General features: G+C 40.8%; 2 protein-coding genes across 3 annotated transcripts in view; both read left to right on the top strand.

Annotated features, from left to right (window-relative positions):
- The first annotated feature begins 36 nt into the window (after window positions 1–36).
- Window positions 37–13,303, top strand: LEPROT (leptin receptor overlapping transcript). Of its 2 annotated transcripts, XM_008958949.4 has the most exons (4): window positions 109–243; window positions 4,804–4,879; window positions 9,357–9,543; window positions 11,298–13,303. In XM_008958949.4, the coding sequence occupies exons 1-4, from the start codon at window positions 228–230 to the stop codon at window positions 11,412–11,414; spliced, it is 396 nt and encodes a 131-aa protein (XP_008957197.1). In that variant the 5' UTR covers window positions 109–227; the 3' UTR covers window positions 11,415–13,303. The 2 variants fall into 2 exon arrangements, with proteins under 2 accessions (XP_063456745.1, XP_008957197.1); XM_063600675.1 differs by lacking the exons at window positions 9,357–9,543; window positions 11,298–13,303 and adding an exon at window positions 7,285–9,337 and having other exon boundaries at window positions 37–243.
- The window catches only part of LEPR (leptin receptor), a 214,987-nt gene continuing 197,399 nt past the window's right edge, over window positions 192–17,779 (top strand). The window contains exons 1-2 of the mRNA XM_055117717.2: window positions 192–243; window positions 4,804–4,879. The gene's annotated coding sequence lies outside the window, so the exon portion shown is untranslated. The remainder of the gene's footprint in view (window positions 244–4,803; window positions 4,880–17,779) is intronic.

Genomic DNA, 17,779 nt, shown 5'->3' with positions numbered 1-17,779 from the left:
GCGGGGTTCTGCACCGGCGGGGGCGGGGTTCTGAGTGGTGGGGGCGGGGTCTGGAGCAGCAGGCGCGGCGTTTGCGAGCTAAGGTCGGAGTTCTGCACCGGCGGGGGCGGGGCTCTGCGTGGCCGGGGCGGGCTCGGGATCCGCGGGGCGACTCCCGGTCTGGCTTGCGCAGGCTGCCCGGGCCGTGGCAGGAAGCCGGAAGCAGCCGCGGCCCCAGCTCGGGAGACATGGCGGGCGTTAAAGGTACATCGCGGTCCCCGGCTCGCTCGTCGTGTGGTGGGGTTGCCACCTCCGTTCCGGTCAAGCCTGGGGCTGCGCCTTCCGCGCGCCGTTGGGGAACGGCCTCACCACCCTTCCCGCCTCTCCGGTTCGGGAGGCGATCGACCGCTGTCTTCGTCCCTTGGGGTGTGGGTGGAGCGGCGTTTCGGGGGAGCCTTGGCCCTTTTTGCAAGGCCGCTGGCCTTCCTGCTCTCCAGTGGCGGCACCAGACCCCTCCCCAGGCGGAGCCCTCGGCGAGAGCGGCGCCCTCCACCCCTCCTGAGTTTTTAAACAAGGTTTCCACTTCTTGACGCCACCCTAACGCCTTTCTTCTGGTTTTCTGCCCCTCCGCAGTTTCCTATTTGCCACAAAGGACCCTTTGTCTCCAGCGTTCTTAGCATTGGGAAACTTAATCCTCTTTTTCCTAATGATTTTTCCAACTGGGCAGAGTTGACCGCGGGCGGGTGTCAATGGAAAGCACCCAGAAAGACGGTGTTTCTCGCAGTCGTGGAGAGTAGATTACGTGTAATTTTAATACTGCTTTCTTCGGTGTTTTCTCTGTTTATGGACAGAGAAGAAAGCAGTGTGTGTGTAGTATGTGTTTTTTGCATGGGGCAGTTGGTAAAAACACCGCGTCTCTTATCTGTATGGCTTCAGAGCAATGCGAGACGGAAAAGGTTTTTTGCAAGGCTTCCTGTATTTTGGTAGGAAAACATTCCATTTCTAATCTGTCGAATAGAGTAGCATGACTTGTTTTTATATTGGCGTTTATATCATCCTTGAAATTTGCACCCAAAGATATCCCCAGTTAACATCTGCTATAAACATGTAGATGGTATATATACGAGTACGCCTCTGTTCACTATGAGTTTATCCGAGTATGTGAGCTGTTAGCAGCAGACATTTTATCGTTATTTCTGGCTGACTTTTATACTTAATATCAGTTTAGTAAACATGGTTTACTTGGAGAGTGTCGACTGTGTTATATATCCATTTGAAGCCAATGCCGAAAACAGATGAAAAGTAGTGTCTCAGTACTACACATGATCAGAAACTACCAAATCATGATCACGTTTATGTGTGAATGTGTTAGAAAATTGTGATGTAGTGAAAAAAAAGGAAGTCTGAAATGGAAACGGACTAAGGGAAGGAAGCATTTTACAGATTGTTCAACTTTTATTGAGGAACTACTGTATGCCAGAGACTTAGGATACAAAGATAAATGAGAAGTTATTGGTGGGTGACAGAGCTGGAAATAATTATATTACTATGTCAGTGTTTATGTTGGGCTCAGATGCGGTGGGAGAACAGATGGTGGGTTGGATTTTGTCCTCCAAAAAGATGTGTTCAAGCTCTAATTCCCTAGTACCTGTGAATGTGATCTTATTTGGAAGTAGTATCTTTGCAGATATAATCAAATTAAAATGATAACTGGTTTAAGGTGGGCCCTAATCCAATGACTGGTGTCCTTATAAGAAGAGGGGAATTTAGACATAGAGACATACAGGGAGAATACCATGGGAAGACGGAGACAGAAATTGGAGTGATGCAGCTACAAAGCCAGGAGCACCAAAGATTCTTGGCAACCATGCTGGCAACCACTGAGTGTTAGGAAGAGGCAAGGAAGGGTGCTTCCCTACAGCCTTCAGAGGGAGTGTGGTGGCGCTGCTGACACCTTGATTTCAGAAGTCCAGCCTCCAGAACTGTCAGAAGATAAATTTCTGTTGTTCTCAGCCATCCAGTTTGTGGTACTTTGTAACGGCAGCCCTAGGAAGCTGATGCAGGTGGGATTAATTCCCCTGCTCCAGAGAAAGGACTGTTTTCACAGAAGAGGCGATGCTTGAACTGAATCTGAAGGGATCAATGTGGCTTCACTTGGCAAGGCATGGAGTGAAGGTGGAGTATATCCCAAGTGGAGAGGACAGCATGTGACATGGCGCAGGGCTTATGAAACAACATGCCTTCTTCTCTTCAGGTACTTAAGCTACATTAGTAAGACCGGAACTTAGTGGTGAGGGTTGAAGCCGGACAGGCAGTTAGGAGTGAGTCAGGCCATGGTGAGCCTCCATGCCAGAACAACTTGTAGGCTGTGGAAGCAACCGCAAAGGGATGGCAGCAGTGATATATATAGTTGAAAGATCACTGTCTGCTGTGTAGAGGATGGATTGGAAGAGTCACAGAGGCAGGAATAAGAGGTTAAGGGCCTGCACCAGGGCTGTAGCAGAGAGTTTAAGAAGTCTGGGAGATTGAGTCACCTTGACCTGCTGATTCATTGGAAGGTGGGATGCAATCATGGTGTCAGTCCTCTAAGATAGGACCTTTAAAGTGTAGGGATAGTGGTTCGATTTTACACGTGTTACACATGTTGAATTTGAGGTTCTTGTTGACGGTCAAGGCAGAGAAGTCCAGACTGGAGGTGGAAGTACAGGCCTGGTTCTTTAGGACCTACTCTGGGCTGGAGCATCAGTTGCGGCCGGGCCCTTGTGGTAGTAGGAGCTTTGGGTTGAACATAAGTTTTCAGCAGGAGTGCGTGGAGTGAAAAGAGAGATGGGGTTGGATTTTTGGTCAACTCCAACTTTAAGAGATTCAGAGGATGTGATTCCTGAAAAAAGAGGAAAAAAAAAGACCAAAAAGAATCAAACAGAAAGATGGTTGTGAACGTTGAGAAACTGGTATCAGAACAGAAGGAAGAGGTCTGCAGTTCCTAGCTTTGACAGGCCTCATGGAGGAGGGGGTACTGCCGATGGTCAGGCACAGAGGAGAGGAGCAAAGCCCGCTAGGAAAAGATCATCTGTAATGAAATAGTATGTGGTATTTGCTTTCCATCCACACATGGGCATTTTCCATTAAAGAGTGGAAATGTAAAAAGGTATGTTAAAATTGACAGTGTTTCTTTGTCCCTTAACATCTGTATACTTTCAGATGTTTTTTAAAAAGCACTTTGGCACCTTCCTATTAAAGAGTCTCTCTAAATCTTCTCTCAAGTAAAAGGAAGCAATCAAAAATGTTCATTGGCTTAATTAATTAGTTTAATACTAATTATGAGTATTATGGACTTTTTTCAGAAGAAAATTTGGATAAGATAGTCTCCTATGCTTTTGATTTCTACCTTTATCAAAGAACATGGCTAAAATGAGTAGATACCTGAGTCAGTCAGCATTTATTTGACTACCTCCTTTTGCCAAGCACTTTACATAGATTATCTCATTTAATTCCCATAAGCTCAATAAGGTGGCACCATTATTTCCATTTTACAGGTGAGAGATCAGGTTCAGAGGATTAGCTTCTACCCAAGGTCATAAGACCAGATGGTGGCAGAGTTAAGATTTGACTCATGTTTGTGACTCAGAGCTCAAGATTTTTTAACAACCTTGATACTCTGTTTCTCACTCAGCAGCACAACAAGGGCAAATACGTTCCTACTCCCGCAGAGACTAGTGTCCAATAGATACAGGGAATACATATTTTATTCAGTGGACACTAGTTGGGAATTGTTTCCTACAAAGACATGAAAACAATCTTCAAATACTTGCAGTACTGTGGTTTGGGGAGGCAAAATGATCAAAGGTATATATTACAGGGAGGCAGTTCTGGATATAATTTAAAGAAGGAGGGCTTTCAACATTTAGAAGCTGTTGGAATTAAATGACCTGCCTTGGGTGGTAGTGAGTTTTCCTTCACTGGAGTTATGTGGACCAACTGGCTGCCCTCTGGTGACAAATATAGAGGGAATTCATCCATTGGATAGGGGTTAGGTACTCGAATTACTTGAGACCTTTGTATACTTTATGATTTTAAGGTGGCAGACATGGGTCATTGTCTTAATCAGTTTGGGCTACTATAAGAAATATATTTTAGACTGGGTGGCTTAAACAACAAACATTTAGTTTCCACAGTTCTGAAGACTGGGAAGTCCAAAATTGTGGTGTAGTCAGATCTGGTGTCTGGTGAGAGCCGGCTTCCTGGTTTGCAGGCCTGCTTTCTGCTCTCACATTGGAGAACAGAGGGAGAGAAACACAGAGAGAGTGTGTGCTCTACTTTCTCTCTTCTTATAAGGGCACTTATCCCATCGTGGAGACCCCACCCTCATGACCTCATCTGAACCTAATTATCTCCCAAAGGTCCACCTCCTAATAGCATCTCACGGTGAGAGGGATGGAGCCGGGAAGGTTTCAACATGTGAATTTGAAAGGGACACACATAATGCAGTCTGTAACGGGTCAAATGTAACCTCAATAAAATGAGTAAATTGCTACATTTGCTTGAATTTGGGACCTTTTTTTCTTTCTTTTTTATTTTAGTAAATGTTTTTATTGATAAATGATTCACATACCATAAAATTAACATTCTTAAAGTGTAAGATTTCATGGTTTTTAGTATATTCAGAAGGTTATGCAGCCATCACTACTATCTAATTCCAGAAAATTTAATCATCCCCCAAAGAAACTCTGGACCTATTAGAAGTCACTCCCCATTTCCCCAAACCCTCTAGTGCCTGACAGCCTCTACTGTGGGAACTTTAACTTTTGGCTTTATTTTTCACAGCTCTCGTGGCATTATCCTTCAGTGGGGCTATTGGACTGACTTTTCTTATGCTGGGATGTGCCTTAGAGGATTATGGGTAAGTTATCATTTCAAAAAGAACTATTCCTCTTTCTCTGTCTTTGTCACTATTAGTATGGGTGTTAGAGAGTTCGGTCAATTTAGCACCAAGTTCTAACCAGTGAGTTAGTGGAGCCCAGATTATGAACACAGTCCCTTTGTGGGTCAGGTGTACTTTTGCAGAGGGCTCTGTTAAAAATTGATGTATTCATTCCATAAGCATTTGTTTAACACCTACTCTGGACTAGCTGGGGACACACAAATGAAGAGAGAGTCCTGTCCTCAAAGAGGTAAAGTTCTAGTTGTGAGTGAGAGACAGGCAAACGGTCTAATCAGTAATCTGGCAGCTGCAGTGGAGATGCCAGCCCAGTACGCTGGAGCTCGGATAAAGTGCACCTGAGTTTCAGTGGGACAGTCAGGGAAGGCTGCATGGCAGAGGTTGTATCTGAGCCAAGACTAGGCGGATGAATAAGAGTTTTTCAGGGTGTTGAGTCAGGGGAGGACATTCCAGGCAGAGGGAACATTCTACACATTTTTTCATTCAACCATTGTTGGTTGAATGCTTCCCATGTGCCAGCTACTGTTATGGGAACTAGGGATTAAGACATAAGAAAACAAAGGTCCTGCTCTCTCAGAGTTTGTGTTTCAGTGGGGGAGACGGACAGTAAACAACAAAAGTATGCATACTGTCAGAGGTAGAAATGGTACAAAAGATGAAGAGCATAGAAGCTGGGAAGACAGTGGTCAGGGAGGGCCTCTCAGAGGAGGTAAAAAGTGAGAAGAAATGTCAAGAAAATCAGGAAGCAGGTCATACAGATCTCTAGGGAAAAAGCACTTTAGGCACCAGGAAAGCTGTATGCTAAGGCCCGCAGACATTAAAGTGTATATAGCCTTTTCAGGAAACCACACATGGTACATTATGGTACAGCATAAATTGTAGTTGGAGTGGCAAAAGAAGGGTTAGTCAAGAGTGTAAAAGTCAGCACTTAGGGCTCTATATGCCTGCCGTGTAGAGGAGGTTCCATTTTATACATCAGACAATAGGAGCTGGGAAAATATCTTGAGAATGGGTTTGGAGGAGGGGGTTATGTTAAAATGTCATTCTTGCCATAATGTGAGACTAGATAGGAAAGAGCTGAGACTGCAGTCAGGGAGAATAGTAGGGGACTACTATCATAAATCAAGCAAAATTGAGGGTTGGGGCAGTAGGAATGGAAAGAAAAGGAGAGTGAGTTAGGAAACCAAACCAACCAACAGGTTTTGTTCATCGATGTCAGGATTCAACAAGGAGGGAGAGGTCTTAGATGTCTCCCAGGTGATTGGCTTGAACAACTAGATAGAAGATGATGTGATTAGGCCAGGCACCATGGCTCACGCCTGTAATCCCAGCACTTTGGGAAGCTGAGGCGGGCAGATCACGAGGTCAAGAGATCGAGACCATCCTAGGCAACATGGTGAAACCCCATCTCTACTAATAATACAAAAAATTAGCTGGGCGTGGTGGCACACGCCTGTAGTCCCAGCTACTTAGGAGGCTGAGGCAGGAGAATCGCTTGAACACAGGAGGTGGAGGTTGTAGTGAGCCAAGATCGTGCCACTGCACTCTAGCCTGGCGACAGAGCAAGACTTTGTCTCCAAAAAAAAAAAAAAGATGACGATGATGTGGTTAAGTAAGACCAATTGAAGTGAGTTGTTATGACAGTGATGAATTCAAATCCATCACCGCATTCCTGGCCAACTATTACAGAAATTGTTTAAACCCAAGAGGGATCCAAATATAAGCGGTCACTTATATTTGTTTAGAGCCTTCACAGCAATTACTTTATTCTAGCTTTTGGAATGTAATAAGGTATTATTATCCTCATTTCTCGCTGGGAAACCAAAGCCCAGGGTAGTTAAAAACTTACCCAGATTGCACAGCAGTAACTGACAGAGCCTGGCCGTGGTGGCTCATGCCTATAATCCCAGCACTTTGGGAGGCAACGGTAGGAGGATTGCTTGAAGCCAGGAGTTTGAGACCAGTCTGGGCAACAAAGTGAGACCCCATTCTACAAAAAACTAAAATAAGCTAGGCATGGTACCTGTAGCAGGGTTGGGAGGCTGAGGTGGGAAGATTGGTTGAGCCCAGGGGTTGGAGGCTGCAGTGAGCTGTGATCACACCACTGCAGTCCAGCCTGGGCGACAGAGTGAGACTTTGTCTCTTAAATAAAAAAGTAGAAAAAAAATTTAAATGGCAGACATGGAAATGGAGCTCATGTTCTGATGCCCTTGACCAAACGTTTTTCCACTATTCCACAACCAACTGTAAATCTAGGAGTTTTAATTCTCTGTGATACACTCTCTTTGTAAGGTAAGAAAATGACTCATTACTGCTACTACAAATAAGTTTGTTTTCTATCTTTATTTTAATTTTTTGTTGTTTAGAGATGCCACAACACCCAGCTGATTTTTTTTAGAAGTTTTTGTAGAGACGGAGTCTCTCTGTGTTGCTCAGGCTGGTCTTGAACTCCTGGCCTCAAGTCATCCTCCTGCCTTGGCCTCCCAAAGCTGTATCTTGATAGTGAACCAGGATTATCATCTATATTGGAAGTCAGCAAACTGCCACATATAACCTGCTACCTGTTTTTGTAATAAAGGTTTTATTGAAATACAGCCATGCTCATTCGTTTATGAATTATCTTTGGCTGCTTTTGCGTTGCTCTGCCAATTATCTTTGGCAGAGTTGAGTAGTTGAGGTAGTCTTTATGGCTTGCAGATCCTCGTTATTTACTCTTTGGCCCTTTATGGAAAAAGTTGGCCAACCCCTGGCCTATGTGTTTACTGAATTGTATATATTTAATATTTACATTTTATATATAAACAAGGTTTCTTGTACATTAATATTTCTCTTAGTCGGATATTGGTGGCTTACTATGAATGAAAACATAGATTGTTTTTCACAAAACTGTCACTGTATTCCAGGAAAAATTAAGAGTTCTTGTCTGTGGATATGTCAGGTGACATATCTATTCCAAAACCCTTCCCCTCTCTGTGTCTCCTTTCTCACTATTGAAAGAAGGGCTTTGAAGTAGAGAATGTCTAAGGGCTACTTCCCACAATATTGTTTGGTGATTCTTGAAACATACTATCATCCCTCTAGTTTAAAATCAGGGGTCCAAATCCACTGTTTCCATCCTGAGTCCTCTTGAAGGACACATTCCCTTCTTGCCTTTTGGTTGCCTAGATCTGTGGCTGGAATGGGAGGCTTTCATTAGTGTGGCTTCATCCCAACTCCTGCTTGTAGGTGCTGTCTGGGTGTATCTGTGTGATTACAGTATTGTGGTGATATGAATTATTGTAGTGTGTATATAAAAATGAGCAGAGACTTTTTTTTTCTTAAGAAATGAAGCATAACAAATGTCTGATGGAGAAAAAAAGATTATTTTTGAAGTACTGATAGAGAAAATACTGTTGGAAACCAGATGGCAATTTTTTTTTATAATTGCAAAATGTTGAAATTTGGGAGGAAAACAGTTTTGTTTTGTTTTTGCATTACACTATTAATTGTGAGCTCTTATAATGAAGATCAAAGTACATCTAAGCTTTTCACTAGTGAGCATATTTATTTTCATGCCTTCCGTACTTAAAATTTATTTATTATTTTATTCATTTAACAAGTATAAATGGAGTACATCATTCTAGGCCCTGGAGATAAATGGCGTTTGATCAAGACTAATCTATCAGATGGGAATAAGTGTTGTGCAGAAAGTTCAAAGAGGGTGGTATGTTCGAGGGTGACCTGGGGTACCTTAGAATAGATGACCAGGGAAAGTTCTGCTTTTAGAAAGGAATCTGTCAGTTTAAATCGCATGGTATGAAGGAGTCAGCCAATGAGAAGATCATGGGGAAGGACATTGCAAGCAGGGGGCACAGCTAGCGCAAAGACCCCAGCATAACAGCTATGAGCTCAGAGTGTTCAAGGAACAGAAAAAAGGCTGGTGTGGCTATAGATTAAGCAAATGAAGGGAAAAGAGTACAAAATGAATGGAAGAAGTAGATAATACCAGACCATAAAGGCTTTGTAGGCTAGGGCAAGGAATTTGGGGTTTATTCTAAGCTCTTAAAAGGTTTCAAGCATGCGTGCACTCAAAAGATCTTTACCGAACTAGCTTTTGCAAGACACTCTACTATGTTCTATAGGGAAGGCAGAAATGACCAAGTTAAAATTCTGTCTTTAAAGAAATTGTGGCTCAGTGGTACAGAAAACAGTAAAGTTTCTAGGGTATATATTATATAGTGGCTTCTTAACACAATATAAGCTACCTACATAGTAATTTTTAAATTATCACTACTTATCTATCCCTGGTAGAAATAATCTTATGTTCTAATATTCACAATTAATTAATTTTTTGACCTAAACATTTAAAATAGCAATGATTTTGAAATAGTAGTATGTCTTTCATTTAAAATGTAACTGTTACTTTTCTTTTTGGATTTTGCCTGGGTCCAACTGACAGCGTTTACTGGCCCTTATTCGTCCTGATTTTCCACGCCATCTCCCCCATCCCCCATTTCATTGCCAAAAGAGTCACCTATGACTCAGATGCAACCAGTAGTGCCTGTCGGGAACTGGCATATTTCTTCACTACTGGAATTGTTGTTTCTGCCTTTGGATTTCCTGTTATTCTTGCTCGTGTGGCTGTGGTAAGTTTTATTTTCTATTGTTTTGCCCAACTGTTGCTGAGTTTACTTCAGAGGCCTGTGTCTGGGACCTCCATTTCATGTTCATTACTTAGGCTTTATACTCAAGGCCGTGTGTTTTTAGTTTCTCTGTTCCTCTACTTTAGACCTGCCTAACAGTAGTTCGGCCATGCCTTCAGAGTGCTTTCTTTATTTCTCTTACAACTTTTAGCCAGACGATATGATTTCTTACTTTTTCTACTTTAAGCTATTCTCTGGAATTGTTCTTAAATTCCCGCCTCTTAAATCTTACAGTAATCCACAGATACTATGCTAGCAGTACTTTTCTAGTTGCAAGATGAAGATATTTCAAATTCTTCTCCTGCAAATGGGATCATGGACTCAACTCTCAACTCAGTTTAATAGGTATATGTTGAGGGACAACTGTGTAGCTTCCAGAAAATGCAGTGAATAAGTTGACATCTTCACTTCCAAGATAAAAACTTTCATTTTGTCTTCAAAGTACACATTGTAGGTATAATTTATTCAATTATTTGATATTCACTGTCTTTCCTACTATTTGATTTTATTCCCTCCAATTACGTTCTATTTTAATTTTATGAAACTCTTATTTGAGGCATTGAATATCAGATAAGCGCAAGTCTTGTTCATTCAATAAATATCTTTGCAACAACTGCTACTTGTAAAACACCAGAAATAAGAAATAGGTACTGTCTCTGCTCCTGAGGAACACAGAAACTAGCTTGCTGGGTAAGTATACTATAAGTGTACTAAGTGAGACGGTTGAAGCATGATCAGAATGCCACAGGGGCACCAAGAAGAGAGAAATTCCAACTGGCATTTGATATGGGCCTCTAAGGATAAATAGCATTTGTATTGAGGTAGGATGGCTGTTGTATGGAATGACATTCAAGTGTAAGAATGCAGTATATAGAATAAAGAAGAGTCCAGTGTGGTAGAGCTAAAAGAAAGTTGTTGAGGTTAAGGCTGGAAGGGTTGTGAAACCTGATTAGCAATGGTCTTGAACCCCATGCCAGTTTGATCTTTGTCTAGATAATGGGGAAAGATTGAAGGTTTTTGAATACAACCAGATTGTCATGACTTTATTTTTCTTGTGCTTTAGACCAGCCCTTCTTAAGCGCTGCAGTAAATATTTATATTTTTTCCTTTCAATACTGCCATCATATTTTGTGAAGAAACTTTCATTGATGTTTCTCTTGCTTAAAGTAAAACCAAAAATGCCCACTAGAGGGTACTCTCACCCCCAAATGTGCTTCTGTAAAACCATCTACAAACCATCTACTAAGCTGGAAAGCAGTTTTCAGTTGTATGAAGACTATTATTTAAAGTCTTTTCTTGCCTAGAAAAGAAACACACAAATTTATAACTCTACAATTTTTATTTTCCATGAAAGAAGTTGATGTGTGCAGAACTTTCAGTACCCAATATTGTAATTGCACTATTTATAATCTTACCACTTGAGTTTTACTTAAGGCAATCATTGTCAATTAAAAACAAGTAGAGAAATATGTCTAATTGGGAACATGTTAAGGATGATACCAGACTTAATTAACAAGCATCACAGAAGTAATTAGACTCATTACTGAACAGTTAATTGTCTCCTGTTACATTATTAAGCCTTTTAGCAGCTTTGTGTAACATTTCATTGGATGTTTCTAATGCAGAAAACAATAGGGATTGCAAAGAGTACAATATGAAGGAAGTAAGGATTTAATCCTTCTTTTCTTGTCTTTCAGATCAAATGGGGAGCCTGTGGCCTTGTGTTGGCAGGCAATGCAGTCATTTTCCTTACAATTCAAGGGTTTTTCCTTATATTTGGAAGAGGAGATGATTTTAGCTGGGAGCAGTGGTAGCACTTTATTCTGATTACAGTGCATTGAATTTCTTAGAACTCATACTATCTGTATACATGTGCACATGCGGCATTTTACTATGAAATTTAATATGCTGGGTTTTTTAATACCTTTATATATCGTGTTCACTTTAAGGAAGACTTCATAAGTAAAAGATGAGTTTTATTCTCAGCAAATAGACCTGTCAAATTTAGATTATGTTACTCAAATTATGTTACTTGTTTGGCTGTTCATGTAGTCACGGTGCTCTCCGAAAATATATTAACGCAGTCTTGTAGGCAGCTGCCACCTTATGCAGTGCATCGAAACCTTTTGCTTGGGGATGTGCTTGGAGAGGCAGATAACACTGAAGCAGGCCTCTCATGGCCCAGGAAGGCCGGGGTGGATCCCTCTTTGTGTTGTAGTCCATGCTATTAAAAGTGTGGCCCACAGACCAAGAGCCTCAACATTTCCTAGAGCCTTATTAGAAATGCAGAATCTGAAGCCCCACTCTGGACCCAGGACATTTTGATGAGATCCAAAGGAGTTGTATGCACATGAAAGTTTGAGAAGCATCATCATAGAGAAGTAAACATCACACTCAACTTCCTTATCTTTCCAGTGGCTAAACCACTTAACCTCTCTGGGTGTTACCTGCTCATTTGTTTAAAAAAAAAAAAAAAAAGTCTCATCTGCTTTCATGCTGAGGACAAGTTGAGATGTTCGAGCCTATAATATTTAGGCTGTTCCTCAAATTTATGAAAAGTGTTCTCAGAATTGGGAGACAGTCAAAGGGTACAAAGCCTCAGTTAGGAGGAATAAGTGTGATTTTTTTTTAAAGATCACTTGCACAGCATGCTAAATATAGGAATAATTGAATGTATATTTCAATATTGCTAAGAGAGTAAATTTCTAATGTTCTCATAAAAAAGTTAAATATTTGAGATCATATGTTAATTAGTGTAATCATTCCACTTTATATTCAAAAATCATAAAACCGTATTGTACCCTATAAAAATATACAGTAATTTGTCAATATATAATCAAAATAAAAAACAAAACATACTCCCTCCCCCAAAAAAACATCTCGGTGGGGAACAGATGTATCTTTTCATCTGAAAGACAATGCTGGGGGAAGAGCTCCACTGAGATGTGGGCAGGGAGGCTGGGCTCGAGCCAGCCCCTGCGTTAGCAGGAGGGGGAGAATAGATAGGTAACTCTTTTACATTTCCTTTATGATCTGGCACTTCTCCCCAGCTCCTTCCCTCTGCCCCCCACCCCTACTCCTCAACAGTTCTGGTTTGCCCTGACTTCTCTACGACTCTGGCTTCTTCCCGAAGAGATATAGGAGCCATGTAAGCACGCAGTGGGTGAACTGCTTAATTTCACTACATGTTGATGTACTTGTCTTCCGTCCTGTAGGTCTTTTCTATATAACTTTATGCCACCCTTAAATGAATCATTGGGTATACCTGTCATGTTGGATCCTGTAATCACAGTTTTCCCTGCTCACCTTTTTGTCTAAGATCTATTGAGAAAGGGAAATATGGGAAGGAGAACCATTTGATCAGAATACAACCAATAGTCTTTAAGCATTGTTAAAGTATGAAACTGAAATACATTCAAAACACTTAATCCTTGAGGCTTGTGATCTGAGTAATTAGCAGGTATGATGCTGGGACTGGAAAATAGAAAGTAATAACTAAAGGGTTAATGTGCAACGTTATTTTTTGGCCTTGTGCATGATTTTATGTTTTCAGTGTCCTGTGTACATATAGAATTGTTAAAGTTGTCATTTCCAATATTTATATTAGAAAAATTATTTAGATACTTTATAATTTTAACCAGCATTTTTAATAATGACACTTGCATTTATTGTATTGTAATAAATTTCACTTTTAACTTTAAAAGTTTAACTTTAAAATTTTTTTGTGATGTTGCCTTGCCTGAAAAGATAACAAAAATGAGAGAATTTCTTGATGTTTTAAAATGGGCAGTTTTGAGCAATAATCTGTCCTAACAGAACAGTAGCAATAAGTTTTAGGATACCATCTTGAATGTCTAGTTGGTGTGCAATAGCTTTTCTTTCTAAGATGGCAATAATGATTCATTTCTACTACATTTTGCAAAAGTGTTTTTGTTGCTTATACACATTTTCAATAACCAAGGTAGCCTTCATATGTAGCCTTAAAGCATTACCTCTTGATTGTATCTTTAGATTGATATAAAGTACTTGCATATAGAGTATTTGAAGTGATAGATTATTAGATTTGCTGTATGTCTGGAAAGAGAGCTATTCTGCAGTGCCTAAATATCATTTAAACAGTAAATATTAATAGGAAATATTGCTATATCTGAATATATAATACAAAAGTTTGATCATGGTGACACAAATGTTGGACATTTTTTTCCTTATAAAAGGCTCTTTTTTTATATATTGTACAATATATTTGGAGATTCAGAGCATAGTGACTATAGTCGAAAACTGAGATTGCACTTCCAAAATTGGCCACAAGTAAATAATCTTATGAAGGGATTCTTTATCATGTTTCAAACAAGTGGGTTACAAGCAGACTTTGAGACACTTTTCCACAGAAACAATACTATGAATTGGTGATTGAGTTCCCAGGCCAAGCCTCCCTCAACAGGTTCAACTCTAATATACCTAACCTGTGATACTGAAGGTGCCTGCCTGAGTTTTGGGTCTCTGAGACAGGGTAGTGTGAGTAGTTTGGAGGAAGGACAGTGCAACTTTCCACCCCTTTTCCTAAGAACAAGGTCTTTCTCCTTTTAATTTTTCCACTCATTTTCACCTCCTAATGCCCTTGAGATCCAGGTACACTCCTGGGAGTTTTGTTCACCTCTCCGAACTGAGAACCTTCCCACTGGGCTCCATCCTCCCTCCTGAGGTTCTTCATATTCCAGAGTCACCCACCCTTCTCCTCCCATTAGTCAGTTCTCTAAGTACAGCTGATGTCATGTGGTGCTGAGAAGAAAGCAGATCACACTTCATCACAGAAAGAATGCCTTGTGATTATCTTCTCCACATCTGAAATTCCTTTTGACACCTGCACTGGGCCGACTGCCATTCCCATGACTGCTGCACCTGCGTTTTTAGAGAATGCCTCATAACCCACTGATTCTCATTCACAGAGAATGGGAGAACGGAATGAAGAAAGATTCCAGCAGCTTATAGAAGGATAGCAATATTTTGGGACAGGGAAAATCCTGTCATACCTCATCTCTTCCTCAGGAGGAGTTCTGAGCTGGTCCTGCTTTTCATAGTTGTTTCTTTTCTTCCACTTAAGAACTCATAGATTTTTCTTACTGTCCTAAGGAAGTCCTTACCTCTGAGGTATTTCCTCAATGAATACTGTTTTCAAGGCTGAAATAGTTCATTATGTTAATAACCTTCTTTATGTTCTCAGGGAAATGCTTAGGTGGTGTCACAAAATGTGCCTTTTCTTTTCTTTTCTTTTTTGAGGCAGAGTCTCGCTCTGTTGCCCAGGCTGGAGTGCAGTGGCGCGATCTCGGCTCACTGCAAGCTCCGCTTCCCGGGTTCACGCCATTCTCCTGCCTCAGCCTCCCAAGGAGCTGGGACTACAGGCTCCCGCCACCACGCCTGGCTAATTTTTTTGTATTTTTAGTAAAGACGGGTTTCATCGTGTTAGCCAGGATGGTCTCGATCTCCTGACCTCATGATCCGCCCGCCTCTGCCTCCCAAAGTGCTGGGATTACAGGCCTGAGCCACTGTGCCCAGCCAAAATGTGCCTTTGCAAAGTTTGCGAAATCAGATTTATGAGGATGCTAGCATTTTCCAAGCATAGTAATTAGTTCACAACTGAGAAATATTATGTCTGTAGTAGATAAATATTAGTTGTGCATTTTAATTTAATTCTCCTTTTTCCATTTTGTCTCATGAAGTACCTTATTGCAAAAATCCCACTGAGTAATAGCTCATAAATTATAATCTTTCAAATAGCCATGCTACCAGCGTACAACAGTGATACACGTAACCCCAAATGTGATGTGAGAGGACAATTACTTTGTAAATAAAACTTGTTATTGACATTTTAACAAAGGCTTTTATGTACATTATTAAATGAAAAAGTTTATATTTTACTTTGCGGTACGTTACATTTGGAAAGGAGATCAGCAAGTTAATTTTCCCAGTGTTTTTGTCTGTATAATCTTAATGTGGATCTGCCCAGTTTGAAGCCTGTACTTGCTGTAGTTGAAGAGAAACAGTTCAGGAATGTTGTGCTGACTGGAAGGAATCCAGGCCTTAAATTTCTGTGGCTGACACTCCCCGTGGTGGACATGGAAGATTGGAAAAGCTGTATTGGAAAAGAAAAAAACCTGACACCTTAAGAAAAGTGCTCTCCATATTTTGAAGAGTCTTTTTGCACACTACAGAAAAGAATGCACTAATAGAAAGTAGTCTTTAAGGAATAATATTTCCTCCTTATGTACAAAACATTTGGGAAAGATCTGATGTTTTACTAGTGGATTTAGGCAGCCAGATTGTAAAGAAATCAAGCTAGTTATTTCTTTCCATTGCCAAGCTAAGTGTAAAGTTAAACTTTTAATAGAAATAGAAATAAAAATTTGATAATACCAACATAACTATAAAATGACCATAAGAAAAGTCAGTTCCCAAGGAAAATTAATAGATGACCATTTTGAAACATTTATTTGTGGTCAATACGAGGCACATAGGCAAAGTGGTCTTAATCCTGAGATTGCTCATTTGGAGAAGAGCACACTTGGAGACTGCGCAATCTCTCTTCACTTTTGATTATATCTTTATCAAAATTGAATAATTCTAAGTGTTTACACACTTCGGAATGAATGACTAGATATTAACTTAAGTGTGTGCATTCATTTTTCCCCTCAGAATAATTAAATAATAAAACCATCAGTTCAACTTTAGCTGGATAATCATTGCACTTATCAATTTAAAGCATAAATGCCTCTGCCTCAACACTTTCATTTCCTCTGTGGTTGAGAAACAAATTATATCACCACACTCTGTAAAGTTTCATGATTTCTTACAGCCTTCTCCTCAAAATTGTATGCTTGTTCATCTGACAAACCCAGAATTCTCCAGTACTTCCAACCATCCCTGCTGCAGCCTTGCCATTTGTGGTTCCTTGACAGTGCTTCTGCTAAAATCCACTTAACCACTGATGGAAATGAGTTACATGAGTTCTGAACACAGGTTTTAATCGGATTCCTGATGAAATTAATGGCAGTGAGTCTTAGGCTTGATTTATTCAAGATTCCATGGTGTGGAACTGACAGTTGCTCAGCTCTTTAATAAAATCATATATATATATATTTTTTGAGATGGTATCTCAATATGTTGCCCAGGCTCCCTGGGCTCAAGCTATCCTCCTGCCTCAACCTCGTAAGTAGCTAGTACTTCTGCTGGAAACATGCAAATGTCCATTAACTGATGAATGGATAATGTGATAACATCCATTCAATGGAATGTTTTTCAGACATAAAAAGGAATGAAGTACTGAAACATTGCTACAGCGTGGATGAATCTTGAAGACAATATGTGAAGTGAAAAGAGCCAGTCACAAAAGGCCATAAAAGGTCACAAAAGGCTGAGGCAGGAGAATCCTGAACCCGAAAGGCGGAGGTTGCAGTGAGCCGAGATCGCGCCACTGCACTCTAGCCTAGGTGACAGAGGGAGACCCCGTCTCCAAAAAAAGTTTATATTTCAGTGTAAGTAGAAAAAAACTAGGTAAATAAAGTATATGATATGGTAGGCGCTACTGGAAAAAATATAGTGGGGAAGGAGGATAAGTAGTATTTGGGGCATTGTGGTTTTAGATAGGGTGGCCATGAAAGCCTCACCCAAAAGAGGCAAAGAAAAGAGCCATGTGGATTTTAGGGTCTCCTTCTGTTGCCCAGGCTAGAGTGCAGTGGCAAGATATGGCTCACTGCAACCTTAACCTGAGCGCAAGGGTTCCTCCCACTTCTACCTCCTGAGTAGCTGGGATTACAGGCACGGGCCACCGCAGCTGGCTAAGTTATTTATTTTTTGTAGAGATGAAGTTTCCCTACATTGACCAGGCTGCTCTCCAACCCTGGCCTCAAGCGATCTTCTTGCCTGTCTCAGCCTCCCAAAATGCTGGGATTACTGGTATGGGCCATGGCTCCTAGCCTTCTTTTTTTTTTTTTCAAAAAATATTCCAACTAAGGTTTGGCATTTATTGCTTGAGAAATAAATAATATAAATAAAATAGCTTGATTTAGGAAATGAAGTTGTGCTAGCTGGAACACTGGCCAGGTTATGGCCACGATAAAGAAGAGACCAGCCGGGCACGGTGGCTCACGCCTGTAATCCCAGCACTTTGGGAGGCCGAGGTTGG

Source organism: Pan paniscus, chromosome 1, assembly GCF_029289425.2.
Source record: "Pan paniscus chromosome 1, NHGRI_mPanPan1-v2.0_pri, whole genome shotgun sequence".
NCBI lineage: Eukaryota > Metazoa > Chordata > Mammalia > Primates > Hominidae > Pan > Pan paniscus.
Note: the sequence above shows the minus strand (reverse complement) of the source record. Positions and strands in the feature narration are given on the sequence as shown.

Coding starts and splice junctions, on each gene's coding strand:
- LEPROT (XM_008958949.4), top strand. Junction 4,880..9,356: donor TGTGCCTTAGAGGATTATGG/GTAAGTTATCAT, acceptor TCCAACTGACAG/CGTTTACTGGCCCTTATTCG. Junction 9,544..11,297: donor TTCTTGCTCGTGTGGCTGTG/GTAAGTTTTATT, acceptor CTTGTCTTTCAG/ATCAAATGGGGAGCCTGTGG.